The sequence below is a fragment of the Aplysia californica genome, unplaced genomic scaffold (assembly GCF_000002075.1).
Source record: "Aplysia californica isolate F4 #8 unplaced genomic scaffold, AplCal3.0 scaffold00193, whole genome shotgun sequence".
In the NCBI taxonomy this organism is placed as follows: Eukaryota; Metazoa; Mollusca; class Gastropoda; order Aplysiida; family Aplysiidae; genus Aplysia; species Aplysia californica.
The window spans coordinates 569,237-594,594 of NW_004797463.1; the positions used below are offsets into that span (position 1 = coordinate 569,237).

Genomic DNA, 25,358 nt, shown 5'->3' on the forward strand with positions numbered 1-25,358 from the left:
TGTGTGTGTGTGTGTGTGTGTGTGTGTGTGTGTGTGTGTGTGTGTGTGTGTGTGTGTGTGTGTGTGTGTGAGTGTGGGTGAGTGTGTGTGGGTGAGTGTGTGTGGGTGAGTGTGTGTGTGTGTGTGTGTGTGTGTGTGTGTGCACGCATGAATGGTTGATAGGAACAGCCTTTTTTAACATTCCCCCACCCCAAAACAAAACAAAAAAAGAATAAACAAAATAAAAACCCAACCTATGCTCATGATAAGGACCAACGAAAAAAAAAAATGACCAAAGGAAAAAAAGGAGGAATGTAAAACATATGCAACCTTGATCATTTTCACTTTCATCTGATTTTCACAATAAATTACAATGCTAAAACTGAACACATGCAGTCATCAATCTCAGTGCGGACTTCATTGTAGCAAGATGGCTATGTAACATTGCTTCAGAGGCATGAAGGAAACAGAGAAAAATCATTGTCTTAGCTACAGGCTACAAGTAGAGAAAAAACAGCCAAAGATTCTAACATAAACTTGGAAAATAAGGTGGTTAATTTCAGCAATTGTTTTTTTAGTTTGGTTTTAGTACAAGTTTAAAGCCACATGTAACACAATCAGGTCATATACATATAAGAGCCAAAGATGAGAGGTGTTACAAAACAGTAACACACAAATAAAAGAAGGAGGAGAGATATGATAAAAATGGCAGATGTTTGAAAAGGGGGGGGGGGGGGGGAGAGCGTACCGCATTGGAGCAACCACCAGCAACCCATATGGCCACACTTTACAGGAACAGAAATAGACAACAGCTATGTTTTGTTTTCGTAAGTGTTTTACGCCACTTGCACAAAACAATAAGATCATCTAAGCGCCGAAGATTAGAGGAGTTACAAGAGAGTAACAAACACAAAAAAGAAGGAGGGGGGATACGTAAAGACAATAGATGTTTGAATAAGAAAAAAGAAGCAAACCACACCAGAGCACCTGCTAACCACCCAAATGACAACAGCAGTACGCTACAGGAGAAAAAGAAGCAAACCACATCAGAGCACACATCAACCATCAAAATTCTCTTTAAAAAGTACAAATGGCAAAAGTAGAGCTTTTTCTTAATTCAAAGATTTTGGATTGAAATATTTACGCTCAGAATCATTACCCAGTGAGGTTAAAGTTGTTTGCCATCGGCGTACTGCTGCAGCGACAGAATGTAAGACGTGAAGCCATGTATATACACACCCAAAACTTCCAAAATCAACAAATCCAGCATACCACTGGCGCAAAGATATAACAAAAAAAAAGATTAAAGTAAAACGTACCATAAAGGAAAGCAGTGGCGAAATTTCTTAACCCTATCCGTACGTCCTGGGGTCATATTGTACCCCGGTGTGGAATTCTTCACATTTTAGAATACCTCTAGTACGAAGATCTCTTTGAAACTTTCAGTATTTCTTAAACATTATTTTGACCGACTGCTATGCAAAGCGTACGGATAGGATTAACGAGTAAACTTCCTCTTGGGAAAGTGGCGGCACAGAGTTCCCCACGTCGTAGGGATACGACAGTAAAACACGACGTACGGATAGGGTTAATTAAGCTACATCATGATTTATGTAAACGACCAAACACGACAACGGGGTCAACTTGTTCAAACAACGAATGAGATTCAAATTGGGAAGGAAAAACCGGAACACTGCATGGTAATCACTGAGTAAACAAAACAAGAAACGTTGTCTATTCAACAAAGCCCCCCCTCCCCCCATTACTCAAAACACCAGTCTATTTAGTTATAGTAGAGGTTTTTACGGCGCTCGCAACTGCATAAGGTCATATGAGCGCCAAAGGGTGGACTTCAACAGAGAAGTCCTTACAGGGAATCAGACTCACTCTGCTCACCTCTCGAGCTTCAACAGCACAAAGTCAGCTTCGACTGTCAAGGCACCCCGGAAATAGCGGGTCACAAGAGTGGGACAAACGAACAAAAGAAGTAGACGTAAAATGACGATAGTAAGGATTAGGAAAGAAAAGGCAGCAGTTCCCTGTTGTAGATCAGGCACAGTTATGAGCGTGACATTGATGAATCAGCCTGTTTACAATTCTACTGTGCATGAACGAGAAATGTCCACCCTTTGGAAATGGCCTAAAGACACTTCAGTCAGTGGCACCGTCCCGGGGGGTCACCAGTTTGTGAGTACGACAGGCCACCCAACACCAAGGAGTCACTTGTCCACGAGTGGTACTGTATTCACAGTAGGGCTGGGCAATGAGTCGCTTTAGCGAAATCCGGATAATATGTTAGTCCACCTCTTCGGCAAATAATAATATGATATGAACCGCTTCGGAAAACGAGTTAGCATCACTTCAACAAACGGGTGCACCCACTTCGGCAAGCGGGTCAGGAAAGGGAGTAAAGAGTCTTAATTCGGACAATGCTTCATTGATATTTAACGGATAGATTATCCAGATTTTGCCCACCTTTAATTCAGTCTAAAAACTAAAGGAGGATGCGCATTCTTGTTTTCCGACAACGCCCGAAGAACCACTGTTTTTGGGGCATATGAAAAATGATGGATCACTTGATTATTCAAACTGATTTTTCTATTCTATTTTCTTTATTAGAAACTTAACATTCTAATTCTCCATCTTTCTCAAAATGAGTCAATGGTCAATGATATTAACGTAAAGATGAAGTAAAAAGAAAAAATTCTGCCAACATTTTTGAGAAAAATCTTTGGTACCTTTTCAATACTACTATACAGACATACACTTCTTTTTTTGTGGTTTATAACCTATAATGAGGGTGTGGTGGCAGAGCGGTTAGGGCGCTCGTCTCCGAAGCGGAAAGTCCAGGTTCGAGCCTCGGTTTGGACACAGATTTTTTTATGCTCCCTCCTGCCCACCCAGCAGTAACGGGTACCTGACTTCGAGTAGGGAGAGTAAAGGCCGCGTGGAAAGGAACTGACCACCCTACTACAATATGCCGAAGACCGAGGAAGTTGTCTCACCAACAAGGCAATCCTCAATGTCCGAATCGGATGGGGGAACAACTTTACTTTATATTTTATAACAAAGAAAAGAATCATTGTATAAACCAGAAAAAGTTCATCACATGCACTCATAATCACAAATTATATCTTTAAGGAACTAGGTTTCCTAAACGCAGTTAGAGTAGTAGTACATTTAGTGTGGCAGCACATTCAGAAAATACGTCAAAACATTAAGTCTTTTCAACATACCGAAAAATAAGAAACTCAATCAATATACGAAACACAGGAAGAGTAAAGACAAAGAAGAGAAAAATATTTAAAATCTTTGATGTTAAAGCAAGTACACCACTATTGCATTGGGAATTTACAGCTAACATTGAGTAGTAGCATTTTCAACAAAATCTAGAGAAATACATTGCAAACTTAACAGCTGACAAACAAATAAGAGGCGTGCTGACCAAATGAGTTACTTCTCACAATCCACAAATCTAAAAATAGACACATAAAATTTGCAGATTTGAAACTTATGCTATTTTCTTCAAGTTAAACATGCCTTTTATTATTTCATTTAACAAACTGTACAAACCCAATCTGTAAATTTCAAGTAACAATCCTTTGTCCATCGGGCAAAAATCTTAACTCATTCGGTCAGCACACGTCACAAATAATTTCTTTCTTTAATAAGAGTTTTCGGCACTTGCAACACAATAAGGTCATATAAGTGCCGAAGATTCGAGGTGTTACAAGAGAGTAACAAACATAAAAAAAGAAGGAGGAGAGAAAAAGACGATATATGTTTGATAGAAAAGAAGGAGCAAACCACACCAGAGCACCCGCCAACCACCCACAAATAATATCTGTGGATCCGAATTCGCACAGGAGCGAGAGAAATGGGTCAGGTAGACGACTAGTTTTCGCATCATGTAGCACCAACCTTGACCCACTCAATGACAAACAAAACACAAACTCACTCAATGACACAAACAAAACACAGATTCATTCAATGACAAAACAAAACATCGACTCCCTCAATAACAAACAAAACACAGACTCCCTCAATGACAAACAAAACACAGACAAACTCAATGACACAAACAAAACACAGACAAACTCAATGACACAAACAAAACACAACACAAACTCCCTCAATGACAAACAAAACACAGACTCACTCAATGACAAACAAAACAGACTCCCTCAATGACAAACAAAACACAGACTCCCTCAATGACAAACAAAACACAAACTCCCTCAATGACAAACAAAACACAGACTCACTCAATGACAAACAAAACACAGACTCCCTCAATGACAAACAAAACATCATAACACTTGAGAGAAACATTCCGAAGCTACAGACTCCATCATTCTAGTCACCAACGTACAAAATGAAGGCAAGATTTTGGGGTAACATATAATCTCTCCAGGATAAAATACAACATTTTTGTCTATAACAACAACAACAATAATAATTATAAAATAATAATAATAATAATAACATTTATCTAGTGCCAATCCAAGCTCTACAAGCTGCTATATATGCCTATAATACATCACCCTAAAGAAATTAAGAAATTGACCAATATAGAAAATCAATGATATGATAAATTAAGACCAAAAAAGAAAGCTAAAGTAAAAGCATAAAGGAGACTAAAAACCTATCTAATAATCAAATCAGTGAACGGGAAAGACTGAAAAATAATATCATCGGGGCTATTTTATTTTCCCACGCCTCTGTATCCAAGCCGTTTCCGTTTCTTTCAACAATATTCCCCCCTAGACTGAACCTCCTTTTTAGTTAGTTTTAGTTGAGGGTTTACGGCGCTCGCAACTGCATAAGGTCATCATATGAACGGCAGAAGATTAGAGGTGTTACAAGAGAGTAGCAAACATAAAAAAAAGAAGAAGGGGAGATACGGACGATAGATGTTCGATAGGAAAGAAGGAGTAAACCACACCCGAGCATCCGCCAACCACCCACACCGAACCTCCTTTGTGCGAGCACCTATTTATAAAAAGCTATTCAGTTCGACCTCATCATCCGACAGTTCATCGGCGAAGGTACACACCTTCACAATCTTATTTCTACACACCTTCACAATCTTATTTCTACACACTTTCACAATCTTATTTCTACACAACTTCATAATCTTACTTCTACACACCTTCATAATCTTACTTCTACACACCTTCACAATCTTACTTCTACACACCTTCACAATCTTACTTCTACACACCTTCACAATCTTACTTCTACACACCTTCACAATCTTATTTCAGACTGCGCTATCATCAGGCTGAGATGACAGCAGAACTTATAGAACCAAACGTCAAGACGCCCACCTCGAATTCCTCTCTGTACAAATCCAAGACTATGAAGTGAGCTAACCAAAACATGAAGGCAGCAGCATCAACTATAGAACATTTTGGTGCACACATTTCGGTGCACGAGTGGCGAACAAAAACATAACATGAGCAGTACTGCATACAGACGTATCTTAAAGGCCGCCAAAAATGACTGACACCTGTAGGCAATACTGCCTGCGACTAGTTCCCGCTGAGAGTGCCGCAATTGCTGAATAAAGCAAAGGACAGCGATCAGCTGTAAGAAGAAATGATCTTCAAGTATATTTGATTTGGCTTTAAAATAAAAATATTTTACCCAGAGAAGACAGGATATTTTATCATCTCGCCACATAAACATATCTTTAAAAATCATACACTGTCAGTAATCCAAGTTTTTTTAGGTAAAAAAGGACGGTGTAAATATGGACAACAGAGTCGCTCGGTAAAAACACATCATTAACACTTTGCCATCATATTTTGGGGAAAATCCGAAGAAACTGGGAGATTAACATCGCCACTAAGGGAGCAAAGTGTTAACTACAGCGTAGCTAAACAAGTTTTATCTCGTTTACCTAAATCCACCTCTGATTTGCAAATTGATAAAGCTTTTAATTTTAAAGTCAGTCTGCTTAGGCACACATTCAGAAATACGAAAACACACAGCTGATTACAAAAGATTCTTATAATTTACCACAAAATTCAGCAACTCTGTACACATTACACTCAAAACACAGACCTGCCAACCGCCTGACTACCAAAAAGAAGCAGTTTTCCTCAAAACCCTCCCAAAATATAGGAGTGTGGGCGGGGGAAACTTATGTCTCCAGATCCCCAGAAGACGAAGATTATGTAACAACAAACTGGCCGTGTCAATACAAACATGTACCATATTGCAAAAGAAACGCAAGTAAAGAAAATAAAACTGTAATTTTCATGCTATCGATGATAAGTCGTCACTAATGACCCGTCAAAAAATACGGAATTCAAGAAGAAAATCTGATTTAATGCAAATCCGATCACGGTTCTTCAACAAGTAAAAGCACAACAAGAAATTTATAATCTGAGAGCTAGCTCCGATTTCATCAGAGAACTTGGCAAGACAAACCATGCAAGACTAACAACTGTTGCCAGTCTGTAGAAATATCAAGCAGTTTTTCCTTCTCTTCATCTTTTTCAAATTCAACCACAACTGATACTCGATCAAACAAATATTACGAGAAATTTTCAGCGGATGAATTGTAGGTCCATGAACACCTTTGAAAAGGCATGGTAATACAGGTGAGGATTTCCTGAACTACAACACCTGTACAATGAACGTCAGGTGTTTAGACATTCTGCCGTGCCAAGGCAGACCGACGTATCTGCAAAAATTATTAATTTTTGTGTCTTTGTTTAAATGGACGCCAATACCCATTTGGAGATTCTGAATCTTGTGTCAAAGGCAGGAAGACGTATCTGCACTACAAATAAGATATTTCACCATGGCAAACAGACGTAACTGAAGGGCCATGCCCATATTTCCAATGGCAGCTTGACGTAACTCAAAATCATAAAAAGTGTAGATACGTCGCTCTGCCTTGGCATGGCAGCATTGAGCCTGTACAAAACTAGTTGCTTGATGGAACAGCAAAGAGAGGCATTTGAAAACTCAAAAATATTCCTGGCTAAAAGATACAAGTGAGAAACTCCACTTAGTACGATGAAGCTTTGGAAAAAGGAGTTATTGGATTGGATATGTGGCAGAAATTTAACAGCATAATTTTTTTATCAACTTCAAAAAATGTGGCAAAGTTCAAAAATAGAAATATCAGTGAGATTTGATTAACTGCACATTTTCCTCTTTTTTTGACTGCATCCTGGTTGACAATTTATAAGGGCCATTCTATGAAAAATGAAACAGCAGCGACAAACATAAAGCAGGGATGCTGACCTGTTGAAAACTCTGACAGAGATGTTAGTTCTTGTGGAGGTTGTTTTTGTGCTAGAAGAAGTTTGCCTCTGACAAATAAAAAGTAAAAAAATAATAAATTTTAAAAAAAAATCAATGAAAAATGGCTCAATATTTTTTGTTTGTAAGCAAGTCATTGTGGCCACCTCGCGTTCATTGTTACAGGAAGCAACATCCCTGCACTCCGGACATGTCCATTGAGGCTCCGTTGCACTCTCCAAAATGTCGCCGAGGGTCTTTCCACCTCGCGAGTGTCACTACAGTTGTATTTTTCATGGAATGACCAACAAACGGTGAAACCTTTACACAGTGACATTGCCGTTCCCGTCAGCGTGCTCCTGTGAATCTTTGTCTGTGTCGGGGGGAGTCACCGACTCCTCCTCTCCCAGCTGTTGCTGCACCCGCTGTTGTTGCCACATGTCTGCGTAATGGCCGCCGTGATCCAAGAGTTCTTGGTGGCTGGTGGAAGAATAGGACGATGAAAAGTGGATTTGTTAAGCCAAAAAAATAAAAAAATTGTTATAAGTAGGAAGAAACAGTTGGAAGAATAAGACGGTGAAAAGTAGCATTGTTAAGCCCTTCCAAAAAATAAAAAATCCTAAAGTTCTTGGTGGCTGTTGGAAGAATAAGACGGTGAAAAGTAGCATTGTTAAGCCCTTCCAAAAAATAAAAAATCCTAAAGTTCTTGGTGGCTGTTGGAAGAATAAGACGGTGAAAAGTAGCATTGTTAAGCCCTTCCAAAAAATAAAAAATCCTAAAGTTCTTGGTGGCTGTTGGAAGAATAAGACGGTGAAAAGTAGCATTGTTAAGCCAATAACAAAACACACAAAAAAGTTACGTTGCAAGAAACAATCTAAAGCACTACTGACAAGCAGGAAAATAATTAAAATCTAAATGTAAATGTGTCGCGACATGGTGGAATCAGGCACTTGTCAATTTTGGGCATTTCGAGTTATTGGTTTCATCTTAATGCTTGTTCATTTGCCTTGATTTTGATGACAAAGGGGTTCCGGCGGTGAACCGCTGGGAGCGGCTTGAGGGAGATAAAGAGTTCAAGATAAAAATATGTTCGACCGAAACGATACTCACGTTCCCGATTCTAAGATTTCTCCCTCGTTGAGCACAATGATCTGGTGTGCATGGATGATGGTGGAGAGACGATGAGCTACGATGATTGTGGTCCTGTTCTCACAGACACGAGCCAGGGAAGACTGGATGTTTCGCTCTGTCTTTGTGTCCAGGGCTGACGTTGCCTGGAAGGGAAGAGGGAAACAGGAAGTTCTACTTGGTTTGTTTTAGTAAGAGTTTTACGGCACTTGCAACTGCGTAAGGTCATACAAGCGCCAAGGGATGGATGTCAACAGAGAAGTCCTTACAGGGAATCAGGCTTACTCTGCTCACCTCTCTAGCTTCAACAGCACAAAGTCTGCTTCGACTATCAAGGCACCCCGGAAATAGCGGGTCACAAGAGTGTGACAAAGATACAAAAGAAGTAGAAGAAAAATGACGATAGTGAGGATTAGGACAGAAAAAGCAGCAGTTCCCTAAGAAAAACAGGAAGTTCTATGTAAGCATTTTACAGCACTTGCAAACAATTAGGTCATATAAGTGCCGAAGATTAGAGGCATTACAAGAAAGTAACAAGCACTATAAAAAGGAGGAGAGTGTTACAGGAAAGAAGGAGCAAACCACACCAGAGAACCCGCTAACCACCCACACTTGGAGTTTGACACAAACGCTGAGTTTTTAAACAGGATTAAATTTCATGGATAAATTATACATTGTTCAAAACACTTTTTTAAAAATTTGCCTGTAAAACATGTTCAAAATTAAATTGTTAAAATCTAAAGGGTTTTTGCGCTCCATCGACAGTTTAGATCATTAGGCCACGACGCAGTGGAATCAGGCGCTCGTCCATTTTTGGGTATATGGAGTTATTGGTATCATCTTAAAGCTTGTTCATTCGCCTCTTGCTTTCGAAGAAAAATTGCGATTAAAGGAGGATTGCCCAAGGTCTAACGATAACCAATCATCTGTAGAGAAAACTACTTGTCAAGCCAGACAGAAGAAAAAAAGGGATAACACTTTTCCATCAATTGGCTCTGAATAGATTTTTCCCGATCTGTCAATTGGATTTTTTAAAGTGATACGTTGTTTTGCCTTTCTTACAATGTGACTTCAGCGCAATAATTCGCAGATTAACGAATACATGAACTTTTAGTTTGCCCAATAATGCGCCGATTAATGGAAAAATGTTAAGATGACTTGAGGCTTCTCCTATTGCCAATAAAACAGTTTCGGCTGATAAGAGTTTGCCATATTTTGAGCATTGAACCCTTCCAGACCCATGCGTGTATATTTTCAGCAGCGCTTGTACCTCCCACAATCCCAAGAGCGTATATTCTCAGTTTCGGAGGGGTATCGAATAAACGCATTTTAAAAAATTAGCCACCTTAATTAAACTTTAATTTTCATATATCTGTTTATTTACCTCTAAACATTGTTAGATGTTGATATCTAAACCTGATTACAAAGACACTACACTGCTTTTTAGAATGCATGCCTCTTTTTCTAAAATACTGCTGTGTTGGCTGGGACTGGGGTTAGGGAGTGCACAAAAATGGCTGGGGCTGGAAGGGTTAAAAGTGTTACTGACCTCGTCTAACAAAACGATGGCTGGAGCTTTCAGCAATGTCCTGGCTATTGCCACTCTCTGTTTCTCTCCTCCACTCAGCTTGAGGCCCCTCTCACCAACAACAGTTTCATACTCTGGGGAAAAAGTGTAGTTTTAGTAAGTGTTTTACGGCACTTGAAACACAATAAAGTCATATAAGTAGCGAAGATTAAAGGTGTTACAAGAGAGTAACAAACACGAAAAAGAAGGAGGGAGAGATAGAGACGATAGATTTTTTATAGGAAAGAAGGAACAGACCACACTAGAGCACCCGCCAATCACCCACAAAATCTCTTTGAACAAGACAGCAAACCCCCACACAAGTATCTTGCACTTACGCCTTGGGAAGGTGAGGATCCGGTCGTGGATTTCTGCCGCCTGCGCAGCCTCCTCTACATCAACGTCCGACGCACCAACACGGCCGTAGCGAATATTGTACCTGAAAATAATCATTAATAATGATGAATAATTTGTGAGGCAGTGTGGTGAAATCAGGCACTTGTCAAAATAATGTAATCTAAAAAATCGGCATTTTTCCGGTGGTTTGGCAATTTTTGTCGAAATTTTGTTTTGAGGCTCAGCACCTTTTATGTCCTTTTAAAAACACATTTCTGTGTGGATGTTACTGAAAAACATCGATTAAACATACAAAATTTTCAGTTTCCAAGGACTCTCAAGCTTTAAAATTCAGTTCTTGTAACAACAAAATATGCCACAAGGTTGGGGGGGGGGGGGGGGTTTGGGGGGGGGGGGAGGGTTGCTTTTTTTTGTAAGTGTTTTACGGCGCTAAGAACTGCATAAGGTCATATGAGCACGCGGGACACATTAAACTTCTTCAGTTGGTAGGAAATTTAGAATTTTGCCCGGGAGGCGGCGAAGACTACTCTTATCAATTTTAGACCACCAAGGGGTGGTCATTTTGAGATGTTAATGTCCCCCCTTTGGGAATGGCCTAAAGGCACTTCAGTGGCACCACCCCGGGGGGTTGACACGACTGAGCTAGACCGACAGATCAGCATCACATGTAAATGATTTACCTGATGTCGCTGTTAAACAGAACAGTGTCCTGAGGCACCACGCCAATGCTGTCACGCAAGGATTTTTGGGTGACCTGGAAAAATAAAAGAAACACAAAATCATTAAGACACGGTCTTACTCAAAACGGATAAATTCTCAGAGAGCAGCTTCAGCTGTCATAAAAAAGTGAGACCAAAGAAAAGAGGAGTAATAAGAGATGATTCAGAACTTGTCCAAATTGGTTTCTTTAAAGGACAAGCAGGCTAACCCAGATTTCAGGGGTTTCCAGAAACCTTGACCTAAACGAAAAGCAGGCATTGCCCTACCTATAGGAGAAGTTTGGTTCATAGGTGTATATATTTGTTTGGTTATAGTGAAAGCTCTCCTTGTCTTTTAGAGAAACTAAACCAGGGTCCAAAAACCTTACCTTCGATTTTCTCAAAACAGCATTTTTCGGGACAGTTCCCTTGTGCTTAAAAGCGACCAATTAAACTTTAGAATTTCTGCAAACTTGAAAGGTCCCAACAACAATTGATTAGGTTTTCAGAACGGCAACACTGAATTGTCCCCTCTTTCTGTTATACTAATCAAGAAGTAATTTACTCAGTATACAGAAATTTCTTAATCCTGGCATTATAACTAAAAAATTCCCCCAAGTAGTAGATTTTTCAATAACGCCTTAAATCAGATCAGTTAGGTATCTGAATCTCAACATATTGAACTGAGACATTATTCAAATTTGAATCATTAGTTGGTCGCTTTTAAGCACAAGGGGGGCTATCCCGAAAAATGCTGTTTTGAGAAAATCGAAGGTAAAGTTTTTACACCTTGATCAGTTTCATTACAAAACAAGGAGACTTTTCTCTATAACCAAACAAATGTACACACCAAGGAAACCAAACTTCTCCTATAGGTATTTGGGTTAGGCCGCTTGTCCTTAAAAGAGACCAATTGTTATTCACCTAGAACTTTGAATCATAAAACATTAGTCTTCAAAAACATGGGTGCCAAGACATTGTATCCAAAATGTCATTGCTAGGTATTCAGGTATTAACAAAATATTTGAAAAAACACAAGGTTCTCTCCAATTAAACATTAGTAAACCTATGAGAATAACATTTCAGTACCTCATAATCTGTGGATAGGAAACCATTTTAAAAAAGTAAAATTGCTAAGATACCTTAGTAATGTCCTGCCCATCAATTTTAATACATCCGGACTGAACGTCGTAGAATCGGAAGAGAAGGCGAACAATCGTACTCTTCCCGCTGCCTGTGTGACCAACCTGTTCAGAAACAAAAATATTCTCAGAGCTCATACTCACTTAGATATATATAACAAGAGGACAAAAATAAGTTGTTGTTTTTTGGTTTTAGTTGAGGTTTTACGGCGCTGGAAACTGCATAAGGTCATATGAGCACCAGAAGATTAGAGGTGTTACGAGAGAGTACCAAACATAAAAAAGAAGGAGGGGAGATAAGGACGATAGATGTTTTGATAGGAAAGAAGAAGCAAACCACACCAGAGCACCCACCAACCACCCACTTTGTTTTTTTTATTTGGTTTTCTTTTTTGTAAGAGATTTATGGCACTTGCAACACAATTAGGTCATATAAGTGCCGAAGATTAGAGGTGTTACAAGGGAGCAACAAAAAAAAAAAAAGGAGAGGAGATAAATATGATAGATGTTTGATAGAAAAGAAGGAGCAAACCACACTAGAGCACCCGCCAACCACCCACTATGTTGGTTTGAGAAAGATGCCCTTGCTGTTTCAGACAAAATCGTGAAAGGCCTTCCAGTAAGTAAATAAATCAGTGTCACATGTAAAAGTTTACTTTAAAAAAGTTACAAACTTCTCTCCCAGAATTCGTCTTATAGGATATAGCAGAAGCCACAAATCATCTAAATCCTTGTTTCCTCTCTTTCTCTTTCTTAACTCTTTAAACTTCATTGGACCCTAGGAGCGTCTGGCAGTAATAACCCTGTTCCCCATCGAACGCTGGGAGCGTCCAGTACCAGTGACAACTGTTTTATTTGATTAAATGCTAGTTTCTTCTTGTTTTTCGGAACAATTCCTGATCCAAGTTTTTGTTTAGTACGGACTAAGCCTTTGTTTTTGCTATTTAAAGGTTGGAGGCAAACTTCGGGGGTTGTGAGACATATAGTGCACCAGGTTTAGGTGACTGTAGAAAAAACTCTGAAAAATGGTGGAAAAAAACTCAGGGTTTAAAAAGTTAACGAAATATTCTCCTCCGCAGATGCTTTGGTCATCGTCAGACATTGACGGACGACGAACTAGTCTTAAGAGAATTTAATGTCAGAGGTATTTTAAACAAGGATGACTGAATTTATGAGAAGCACAAAAGAGCAAAGTTTGGTACAAAAAACAAACAAAAAAACCCTTAGAAAAAAAGAAAGATGGACATGATTCATTTCATCGGGGCCACTAAATATCTTGTATGTATAAGTATTATTAAGAATTATACGGCACTTGCAACACAATAAGGTCATATAAGTGCCAAAGATTAGAGGTGTTCCAAGAGTAACAAACACAAAAAGAAGGAGGGGAGAAAAAGACAATAGATGTTTGATACGAAACAAGAAGCAAACCATGCCTGAGCACCCGCCAACCATCCAAAAATATCTTGTAATAAGGTAGACTCAAACCTGTCCATAATATTCACTCAATATCACAGAGTATTATAGACACGTGGCTGCTAGGGACAGGATCTGAGTTATGGTCCGACGGTTTAAAATCTGAAGTGTTGATTCTATCATTCCATTTCATTTCCATCAAACTGTTATCTGTTATCTATCATATGAGCTTTGAACATACAAACTTTGTCTGCAAAAAGGTTGGCCGAAAACTTTTGTAACAAGTCACCCACTTTGAGCAGGTTTGGAGACCAACTTGTTATCAAAATGACTGACCCTGGCTGCATCGGACAGAGACTGTTAAGGACAGGTAAAACAAAAATAGGAAAAAGTACAAGGGTGTCATGGCACTGTTGCCATTAGTAGCACAAGAGGTAACCGCTGAGGCAGGTTCGACTCTTCACTGTTCATTGTTTCAGGAAGCAACATCCCTGCATTGTGGACATGTCCATTGATGCTCCGTTGCTCTCTCCAAAATGTCGCTGAGGGTATTTCCACTGATTGTGCCAGTGCATACCTGGTTGAACGTTCTCGAAAAAACCTTATGTGTAACATTAAGAAGCCAATATCTTTTGGCTTTTAAAAAAAAAAAAAAAAAGTTTGTCAAAACAAAACATTGCGACTCGGCGCACTTACCAGGGCATATGTCTGACCACTGGGCACTGTAAATGACACATTTTTCAAGATGGCCTTGCTGAAAAAAATAAAGTTTTAGGAGCCGTTAGAGAAATATGATGAGAATGAGATAATCATTAGCATCTCATTTTCATTGCTGAAAGCTGATGGAGCAAATGTAACTAATAAGGGAGTTTTATATCTTAATAAAGTATTTAGTTTAGTTTTAGTAGAGGTTTTACGACGCTAGCAACACAATAAAGTCATATAAGTGCCGAAGATTAGAGGTGTTACAAGAGAGAAACAAATACAAAAAAGAAGGAGGGGAGATAGAGAAGACAGATTTTTTTATTTAGGAAAGAAGGAGCAAACAATACCAGACCACCCGCCAACCATCCACTTTATATCTCAATAAAGAATGTTGTGTGGAATTGAATTACAAATTGAAACTGTTGCTGCCGTTGTTGTTGTGTTGTAGCTGTTGCAGTGGTCAGTTCAGCTGCTCTTGAGCACGATTTTTGACCCATATCCTTGTTATTGAGCATGATTTTTGACCCAGCATCTTGTTATTGAGGGGCAAAAGTCTTAAAAACTTATTCCTTTTTACAGAACAAAGTATGGATATTGTCAGGGTTAGGAGGGAAAAGAAAATTTGAAATAAAAAATTATCTCAACTAAAAACTCTAATACACAATTTGCATACGATATGTCCATTAAAACACAACACAGATCTCATATTTTTCACAGGCTGTTTTGTTTTAGTAGAGGTTTTACGGCGCTCGCAACTGCACAAGGTCAAATGAGCGCCAAATTTTCACATGCTTACCCCATTGTTTCAAAGTGTATGAAAAGTAACAAAGAGGTAAATGGTAGCACAGAAACAGAAGGGTACACACCTGGGCTCGTAGTGGAAGGACACATTCTTGAACTGTATTTCACCTCCGGAGAGGACTAGGTCAGAACTATCTGGGTCATCTTGAATCTGGAATAGAAATCAATGACTGAAGCGAAATACAATGGGCCCTGCTTGAACCAAAATCTACAGGACTGCCAGATCTTCTTCGATCTAGCCGAGTCTTTGGTTTAAAAAGCTTGCTCTAATAGCATTCTTCGCTACAAGATGTCTCTGCATCAAAATTATTCAACTGCAAATCTTCTTTTGAAAACTGTACACAGCAGTGACGCTATTGTAATCCAATGTGGCTGTTCAGATTTTAAAAATCCGACCAGTGTAATTCAAATTCGTTTTACATGAAACTTCTCCTTGTTGCTGAAATCTGAAATTGTACACACTTAATCTAGAGAGTCGAAACCGTCTTATTTGAAAAGATGACTAAATTCAGTTAAACTCTTTTTCAGTTATCTTTACTTGAATTTTTGTTCCTTGACTTATTTATGTGAGTTTATTTGTGAGGCGTGCTGACCAAATGAGTTACTTCTCGTATTCCACAAAAGGAAGATATTGGCCAAAAATCGACACAAGGTTCAAATTTGTAGATTTTCTATTGATGCCATATTCTTTAAGTTTAACATGCTTCTTATTATTTCACATTTATAAATTGTAAAAACTTCACCTATAAACAAGGTGTACCTATTTCCATAGGGTTCGAATCTGAGAAGTAACTCATTTTGTCAGCACACTTCACATATACAGACCTGCCACTCTATGAAACCTCAAAATCAAGATCTCAGGGAGAAAAAATCGGGATTTGGTGAAAAAAATCCGGATCAACAGCAAATCACCAAGGTGACTGTCAAAGCTGACTTACAATTTTTGCAGGGGTGTCCATAAATTCCTTGGCCTATATGCTCTCTGCGTGTCTTTGTTTTTTTGCGCGCGCGCGTGTGTGTGTGTGTGTTTGTGTGTGTGTGTGTGTGTGCGTGTACATGCGTGTGCGTGCGTAAGTGCGAGTTATCAATATTTCTTGTAAATCCTGAAGCATCGTGTCAAGCACCCCCTTGTCCAAGTGTCTATACCCCCCCCCCCCTCCACCCCTACCAATAAGTCCCGAAATACATGAACTTAAGTTGACTCCGTCAACGGACGGTCCCCGACATGTAGAACTCACACGGTGATGATAGGTCACGTGACGCGAATGCGCGATTGAAACAATAAAAATTTTACTAACGGGTCCCACTAACGTTGCACGTTCACACAAAACACACGGGTGAGCGACAGTCGTTCTACTTCTAGAATAACGACAGCGGCCGACCGACCAAATATACCAACAAATCTCTTATCCCTCACATGTGTTCAGACAAAAGCAGCGGCAAAGCCGTATGTTAGTCTTGTCAGCACAGTTCCATGTAGTTGCGCAAGGGTTAGAAAGACTGTCGCTCGTCCGAGTGTTTGGTGTGAACGCGCAGTTACCAGACCTCGGACAAGGCTTGTTTTGAAAGTAACAGCGGAACTACAAACATTATCGATTATTAAATGTCCCAAATTGTAACAGTTACCAGGCTATCATCGGAGAATTCTGAGTGCGGGAATAGATCACACACAACTTGGGGCGCGTCAACTACTAAATGCGGCATCGAATATTTCGGGAAATAGTGCTCCACGTTCCTACTGATAAAAAGTTCAACGGGTGCTTCCCACGATAAAGGAGAAGGCAGAGTAAGTTTTTTGGAAAATCCGGCACAACAGCGGACTGGGATAAAAAATCGGGATACACGCGATCGAAATCGGGAAAATCGGGAGGATTGAGATTTGAGGCAAAAAATCGGGATATCCCTACTAAATCGGGATGAGTGGCAGGTCTGCATATATCAAACTAAAACTTCAGAGAATGTTCTCCTAAATGTTACCTCAACATCCTGGCCCAGCAGATCAAACATGTTCTCCATGTCAATGAACGACTGTTGGATCATCCTGGGGAGACATGGATTTTTTACCACACAGGTTACTTTGGGTCTGTTTTTTAGCAAGCGTTTTACAGCACTTGCAACACAATAAGGTTATATAAGTGCCGAAGATTAGAGGTCTTACAAGAGAGTAACAAACACAACAAAGAAGGAGGAGAGATAAGGACGATAGATGTTTGATAGGAAAGAAGAAGCAAACCACACCAGAGCACCCGCCAACCACCCACACCCAGGGTCAATTTTCTTCAGAGACGGACAAACAACCAGAGGTATGTTGAATGAAAAGTCAGCACATCCATAAATAATTGGGATAAGAACGGAAACTAGCAACCAAGCATGATCATTCACTTTAGCATGTAATCTCACACTCTTCGTCTTGATTTTTTTAAAAGTCAGCTTTAGTAAGTGTTTTACGGCACTTACGACACAATAAGGTCATATAAGTGCCGAAGATTAGAGGTGTTACAAGAGAATAAACAAACACAAAAAAGAAGGAGAGATAAGGACGATAGATGTTTGATAGGAAAAAAGGAGCAAACCACACCAGAGCACCCACCAACCACCCACAGTCACTCTCAGGTTTTGTCAAAACCTAAACATTATCATTTCAGGACCCAGAAACCAAGGGATTAAAGAGACTGAGAGAAACAACGCTATTAACTGACCATTCCTGAACAGAACAGAAATTCAAACTGGGTACAAAACTTGAGAGAACAGACCTGTTTAGTTTTAGAAGAGGTTTTAAGGTGGTCACAACTGCATAAGGTCATATGAGTGCCAGCACCCGCCAACCACCCACATTTAAACAAAAACTTGAGAGAACAGACCTGTAGTAGGTGCCGAGCCAGTTGAGTGGGACGTAGAGCTGGGCCAGGTAGGTGCCAAACAGCACGTAGTCTCCCACGGTCAGCTTCAGGTCATTGATGCTGTGGACCACGGCCCACGCACACAGCAGAGAGCCCGCGGCCAGGCCCACGGAGTTCACGAAGTTCTGAGCCAGGTTCAGCAAGTTCAAACTGGCAGTGGACTTCCATTCAAAAGACTGAAAAACAGAGGTTTGTTTGAGTAAGAGTTTTACAGCACTTGCAACACGATAAAGTTATATAAGTGCAGAAGATTAGAGGTGTTACAAGAGAGTAACAAACACAAAAAGGAAGGAGAGACCAGGACAATAGATGTTTGATAGGAAAGGAGCAAACTACACCGGAGCACCCGCCAACAACCCATCCTGGATATTAACAGGACACGCCGCAGGCCTGGTGGCCTAATCCTGTATATTTATGGGATGTGCTTTATCCATCGATATCTCCAGTGTTTTCCCGTTACAAGCTACGGGAAGTGGCGAGCCAACAGTTGACCCACTTGTTTCATTCCGCAAAAAATTTGGTGAAGTTAGGTGTCATCTTTTTATAGCTGTAACGGATAAAGTCAGTCACCCCCGCATTGCGATAAATGATTTTATAATAAATTGGGTGCAAAAAAAATTTACATAACCCCCAGACATTACCATTTCAAAATGCTGATAAAATAAAAACTCTTGGACCAATTAGACACAGTTTTATTTTTCTGTAAGAATATTTCTTTCTTTCTTTTGTGGCATTTCTTTTTATTATGATAGGTTTCAGTCTTTTCGTGGTTAACGATTCAGTATGCTCCAAAACTGTCAGGCTGCAATGGCTGTTGAGTTAAAAATAGCTCAGGCTCAAGTGCGTTAAAACAAGGTAGAGAGTGGAACAATTCCATTCATACCACAATATATCACACTGAACCAGATTTCCTCATTTCTCTCCATATTAAAAGCATTCGATAAATCTCAGAAGACGAATCTCATAATGACACATGAAAATAACCTCTACCTCAATTTGACTTATCTCTAGATCTAGACTGAGACTTTACTATAAAATTTGAAAAAAAAAAAAAAGAAAAAAAAAAGATCAGCAATTCTCAACAAAATTGTGAACAATCTGTAAACAGAGGTGTCAACTGACTCTGAAAAAAAAAGTGAGGTGGGCTGACAAAACGAGTTACTTTTCGGATTTCAGCCTAATGGTAATTGATACATCAAATCGATAGGTGGAGTTTGTACAGTTTGTAAGTGTGGAATAATAAAAGACACAGTAGACTTGAACAAAATGGCATCAATTGAAAATCTGTTAATCTGACCCTAATGTCGATTTTTCGACAATATCTCTATTCTTAGACTGCGAGAAGTAACTCTTTTTGTCAGCATGCCTCACAAATCTTTAACTTTTCAGACCTGGGGGAACCATGTGCACAGGGACTCAAAATTCACAGACCATATCAGAAATCGGGTATCAAGATTGTTCTTTTAAACATTTTTTAAATCCCATAATTAGGGAAACCCAAATAATTTCAGAAATCTGGATTTCTGGATTTATCTAAAAAATTGCCATTTCAGAGTCATGTACGGCTTCATGCAGATGGTCAATGTAGCTTAAGATGGTCTCAAGGTTGTCTTCATGCAGCTTCTTTCACGGCTAATTTTTCCTATATTTGAAGCGCAGATTCTGTTGCAGTGCTTCCATACAAGTGACATTCAGAAGAAAAAAAAAACTAAATCACCTGATACTCGAGAACCGCTCCCGTGTAGCGTTCTTTCTCCCAGTCGGAAGCCCCGTAGTACTTGACTGTCTCAAAGTTGAGCAGAGAGTCGACAGCCTTGGCGTTGGCCTCATTGTCCTTGAGGTTCATCAGCCGGCGGTACTTGGTCCTCCACTCGGTCACGATGAAGGTGGCGGCTGAGACAAGACACGGATCAGTTTTAGTTTTAGTAACAGTTTTACAGCACTTGCAGCACAATAAGGTCATATAAGTGCCGAAGATTAGAGGTGTTACAAGACAGTAACGTATACAAAAAAGATGGAGGAGAGATAAGGACGATAGATGTTTGATAGGAAAGAAGAAGCAAACCAGACACGAATCAGGAGAGATTGTTTTTTTTTGGTTTCAGTTGAAGTTTTCCTAGCTTTAGTAAGTGTTATACGGCACTTGCAACACAATAAGGTAATATGAGCGCCAGAAGATTAGAGGTGTTACAAGAGAGTAACAAACATAAAAAAGAAGGAGGAGAGATCAGGACGATAGATGTATGACATGAAAGGAGGAGCAAACCACACCACAGCACGTGCCAACCACTCACTTGAGTGAAAGTAAGTGCGTGTGTGTGTGTGCGCGCTGCGCGCGTGTGTGTGTGTGTGTGTGTGTGTGTGTGTGTGTGTGTGTGTGTGTGTGTGTGTGTGTGTGTGTGTGTGTGTGTGTGTGTGTTATCGCGTGTGAGTGTGTGAGTGCGCGCGCGCGTGTGTGAGCATATGTATGTGACAGAGATAATACAATTTATTAAAACATTCTAAGCTCCTTTAACACTTTGCCATCATATTTTGGGGAAAATTAAAAGAAACTGGGTGGTAAACATGGCCAATTGGCCAGGTGAGAGGGCAAAGTGATAAAAAAAAAAAGATTTTTCAAAAGACAAGAACATCCCTGAACACCTGGGGTACACTTCTTCTGTTAAGTTTTAGTAAGAGTTTTGTTTTATTTGTTTTAGTAGAGGTTTTACGGCGCTTGCAACTGCATAAGGTCATATGAGCGCCAGAAGATTAGATGTGTTACAAGAGTTACATACATAAAAAAGAAGGAGGGGAGATAAGGATGATAGATCTACGTTTGAAAGGAAAGAAGAAGCAAACCACACCAGAGCACCCGCCAACCACCCACTGTAAGAGTTTTACGGCACTTGCAACACAATAAGGTCATATAAGTGCCGAAGACTAGAGGTGTTACAAGAGAGTAACAAACATAAAAAAGAAGGAGGAGAGATCAGGACGAAAGATGTTTGATAGGAAAGAAGGAGCAAACCACACCAGAGCACCCGCCAACCGCCCACGGAATACTTCTTCAAAGCTCACACCAGCTCACAAACATGACATGCGATAAATAACCAAGCTTTTGCTCAGACTGCGCGTCATCGAGAGTGCAAATCCATCAAAACCCTCAAAAGCTCAAGAAGAAAACGTTTCACTCTCATTCGAGCAACTTATCAACACCAGCAACCAATTTTTATAAGAGATCAAGGATGAAATTGAGGGCTGCCAAGTAAACTATGGTAAGTCATGTTTTTCAAATTTTAGAGGAGAGACAAAAAAAACCCTGGATAATCTTGAAGCGTTTTGGGAGGGAGGATACACTTCATTTTCATAAGGGGGCCTACAAATGCCATGACAGACATTAGATTCCCTTATGAAAATGAAGTTTATCCACCCAAAACGCTGCGAGAAAATCCAAGTTTTTTTCATCCGGTAAAATTTGAAAAACATGACTTACCGTAGTTTACTTGGAGGTCCCCGATAAATGTGAACTTGAGGAAACAGTGTGAGGACGATTGGGAGAAAAATCCACAATAAGGAAGGCACAGGAAGGGGAAGAGTTCGGGGGGGGGGGTAAAAAGAAATATATATATATATATATATATATATATATATATATATATATATATATATATATATATATATATATATATATATATATATATATATATATATATAATGTTTACTATAAGTTATGAGTTTATCAAAGCAAAGTTCTTAACACTTGAAAAAAACCCACCCCGCAAAACATTTGAGCACTGAATTTTATTGTTATACCGGTCAGTAAGAAAATGCACTCAAAGTTGTATCTTACTTTTTAAAACTGAAAGTACGATATATAGTCCAAGTAATTTGTTTGATTTTGTGATGCCATTTCACAAGTACCACATAAATATTCATACAAAACGAGGGTAGGAAAATTGGAGAGGGTACGTGGACAACTTTTATCGCCAACATGGCGCAATCATTCAACGGCCAGCGACCGTCTCTCACTTACCAAGCTGCTCGTAGGCACAAAGCGAGAGCAAAATTTTTTTAAAAAAGAAGGAGAGATGATGATGATGATAGATGTTTGATAAGAATCAAGAAGCATACCCCATTAGAGCAGCACCCGCCAACCACCCAAATTCATGCAATTACAAAAAATCCTTCTATTACACCTATTTTAGAGAAAATTATTTTAAAATCTGGAGACCAACTGAGCTTTGCCACCACTTTAGAAGTAGGATAAAACCAGGGACACACAGAAAGAAAACTGGAATATGTGGTGGTATCATCACCCTTATCAGAAAAGTAAACTTTCAATAACCATATTATATTGCCACTTTTTCCTCACAAAGTACTTTAAAATTCATACGCTCCACTTGGGGAGATTTCACCCAAGATGGAATTATAAACAAATTTTTCTTACTCAAACCCCCCCCCTCCAAAAAAAAACAACAACTGTTCATCTCTCGTACATATCTAAAATGACAGCAAAATGTTGAAAGAAGCACGGGACAAACAAGTGGGAATCGCTTAACTGACCTTTGCTTACACTTCTGTCAAACGCGAAACAGGATTTTGAGTTCCTGAGAAACATATTTCACAATAACAGTCAAAACAAAAAGGGTGAAAAGAATACAAACAAAAAACCCAACAAAAAACCCCCTTCTAAGCAGCTGTAACTGTCCAAGACACCCACATGGTAAGGAAAAATAAAGAGAGACAGAGAGAGAGAGAGAGAGAGAGAGAGAGAGAGAGAGAGAGAGAGAGAGAGAGAGAGAGAGAGAGAGAGAGAGAGAGAGAGAGAGAGAGAGAGAGAGAGAGAGAGAGAGAGAGACAGAAAGAGAGAGAGAGAGAGAGAGAGAGAGAGAGAGAGAAACTTTTAAAAAACCAAAGAGAAGGGATAACCTAAACAGAAAGGAGGAATCGTTTATTTTTAAAAAGGTCTTTGGTTTATAGTACTTCAAGCCTTTAAGATAAATGCAGAAACCAAATTCCTTTCACAAAGTGAAGAAAGCAAAAAAAAAGTGACCCAAACTTAGGCAGTGATATAAAAATAAACCATAAACTATAACAACCTATTTCAGTTTTAAAAAAGGGAGAAAAAAAATGGAGAAAAGAAATCCACTCACCCAAGTAGAAAGCCATACTGATGAAGACAATGATTCCAAACAAGTAGTTGAAGAAGGTCACGAAGTACACAATGGCGATGATGATGTCAGCGATTGTTGGGAAGATTTGGAAGACCAAATAACTGAGGACAGAGGAAAATATTTTATTTTGTGCGAGAAAAAAAAAGCACAATGATAACACGTTGAGCAGCCATTTCAGTTCAAACTTTAAAACAGTAATGACTTAATTAAGCAAGATTCCAGCCCCAACAGACTTTGGAAAATAGAGGATCAAGAGCAATTCATAATTGTATAGAGAGTGACTCAAAATTCCAAAGCCCAAATATCAACACTCACAAGAATATTGATAATATTAATAAAGACCAGAAAAAAAAAAAAAAAAACACACAAAAATTCAAAATAATAATAGTAATAAAATAATAATAATAGTAATAAAAAGAAGAATAAATAGCATTTGTATCGTACATATCCCCACTCAACAGCAAGCTCTATGTGTTTTACAATCTATACTGTCACCCCAGTGGATCCAAGAACACTCAGAAACATTCTCCACTTCCCTGAAGTTAAATCTGTCACTTCTTTTGGATGTTTGTCACACTCTTGTGACCCGCTACTTCTGGGGTGCCTTCATAGTCGAAGCAGACTTTGTGCGGATGAAGCTAGAGAGGTGAGCAGAGTAAGCCGGATTCCCTGTAAGGACTTCTCTGTTGACATCCACCCCTTGGCGCTCATATTTATACCTTATGCAGTTGCGAGCGCCGTAAAACCTTTACTAAAACAAAAGAACAAAGGAAGCCATTTTGGTACGTTTCTCACTTCAACAAGCTGTTGATGCTGTTGGTTCCTCTGTCAATGACCCTCAGAACTTCGCCCGTCTTTCGACCCAGATGCCATCGCAGGGAGAGACTGCAAAGACAAATACAAATATTAGCATGCCGAACATGTATCATCTGATCATACAGGTAACCAGGCGCGGCAAATTTTGTCAACTTGCGTGACGTACATAATACGGCTCACATCACAGCCAAAAATTACATTTTCGTGAGGACCCAGGTAAGTCATGAGGCGAAGAAGGGGGTTAACGACCAATTTAGTGATTTGGTGTATACACATGGGTCTTAACTTAGAATGTTAAAAAAGGAGGAACTTTCCGCGCGACCGCGACAGACAACCATTTTCGTAAGACACCCATTATTATTATTATTATTAAACTGTTTAACCCTAAAATGTTGAAATAAAAACCATCAATTTAAAAAAGCAAGATTATTTCATACCAATTTGAGGGTTTGCAAAACAATTTCTAGTAAAAGAGCCATTTACCAAATATTTACAATCTTGATTATATACAGAAAGTGGTGGCGCATTACTAGTAGGTACCCCTCCCAGTAGCAGAGGAAACGGCAGTAGCGGAAATCAGCTAAATAGTGGAATATTGAGACCCATTATACATCACTTTTAGATTTCATACTAAAAGAGGGCCCCACATTATGGGTTAACCCCCTTTGGAAATAAAGAGTCAAGACAGGGCCAGCATAGCTGGGACCAGCACTGATGTTTTCGTATTCACTTTGAATACCTTCCGTCTCTAATTTCCATATTATGGAGGAAATGTAAATAAAGTGCATTTCTTTTTCTTTTTTTCATTTTGAAGTTACAGAAATTAAGTAATAATAATAATAAATGACATTTATATAGCGCTTAACACTGATTAAAGTACACAAGCTCTGAGCATTTGACAATACAGTACAAATACAACAGTAACATAAAACGTTGTGTTCTGACTAAAAGAAAATCACTCCAAATATTCATCTTATTACTTAAAAATACGAAACGACTTCAGCTGACATTTGAATGAATCAAACGATTTGATCTCTCTTAAAGTACTTGATAAAGCATTTTAGATCTCCGGGCCTCAGTATTCAAAGGCCCTTTCACCCATTGTTTTAAGTCTCATAGATGGTAAAATAAAGTGCATTTCTTTTTCTAAAATTTTGACACTACAGTAACATAAATAAAGTGAATTTCTTTTGATTCCATTTTTTTTCCTAGAGAAATGTAAATAAAGTGCATTTCCTCTCTTCCATTACCTATGCAAATGTGAGAACAATTTGATCTGGATGGAGCGAGTGGTGAACTGCTGAACCTTAATCCACAAAAGACTCCTCACGTTGTTCAACAGTCCAGTGGTACCTGGAACAAAAACAACCCAAAAGCAGTCAAACATGCATTCATTAAGAAGAATAAATGAAGACTACAGGGGAAAAACGGCT

General features: G+C 39.2%; 1 protein-coding gene across 4 annotated transcripts in view; it reads right to left on the reverse strand.

Moving 5' to 3' along the window:
- Nucleotides 1–4,988: 4,988 nt before the first annotated feature.
- LOC101857877 (ATP-binding cassette sub-family B member 6, mitochondrial) overlaps nt 4,989–25,358 on the reverse strand; it is a 36,471-nt gene continuing 16,101 nt past the window's right edge. For all 4 annotated transcript variants that reach the window (XM_035969895.1, XM_035969897.1, XM_013082775.2 and 1 more), the window contains exons 9-22: nt 25,176–25,278; nt 23,905–23,994; nt 23,089–23,210; nt 19,671–19,846; nt 17,915–18,129; nt 17,031–17,094; nt 15,119–15,204; nt 14,244–14,301; nt 12,132–12,236; nt 10,972–11,045; nt 10,273–10,373; nt 9,917–10,029; nt 8,350–8,513; nt 4,989–7,719 (exon numbers count right to left, since the gene is read on the reverse strand). In XM_035969895.1, coding sequence (XP_035825788.1) covers nt 7,563–7,719; nt 8,350–8,513; nt 9,917–10,029; nt 10,273–10,373; nt 10,972–11,045; nt 12,132–12,236; nt 14,244–14,301; nt 15,119–15,204; nt 17,031–17,094; nt 17,915–18,129; nt 19,671–19,846; nt 23,089–23,210; nt 23,905–23,994; nt 25,176–25,278 — 1,628 coding nt within the window. In that variant the 3' untranslated portion in view covers nt 4,989–7,562. The remainder of the gene's footprint in view (nt 7,720–8,349; nt 8,514–9,916; nt 10,030–10,272; nt 10,374–10,971; nt 11,046–12,131; nt 12,237–14,243; nt 14,302–15,118; nt 15,205–17,030; nt 17,095–17,914; nt 18,130–19,670; nt 19,847–23,088; nt 23,211–23,904; nt 23,995–25,175; nt 25,279–25,358) is intronic.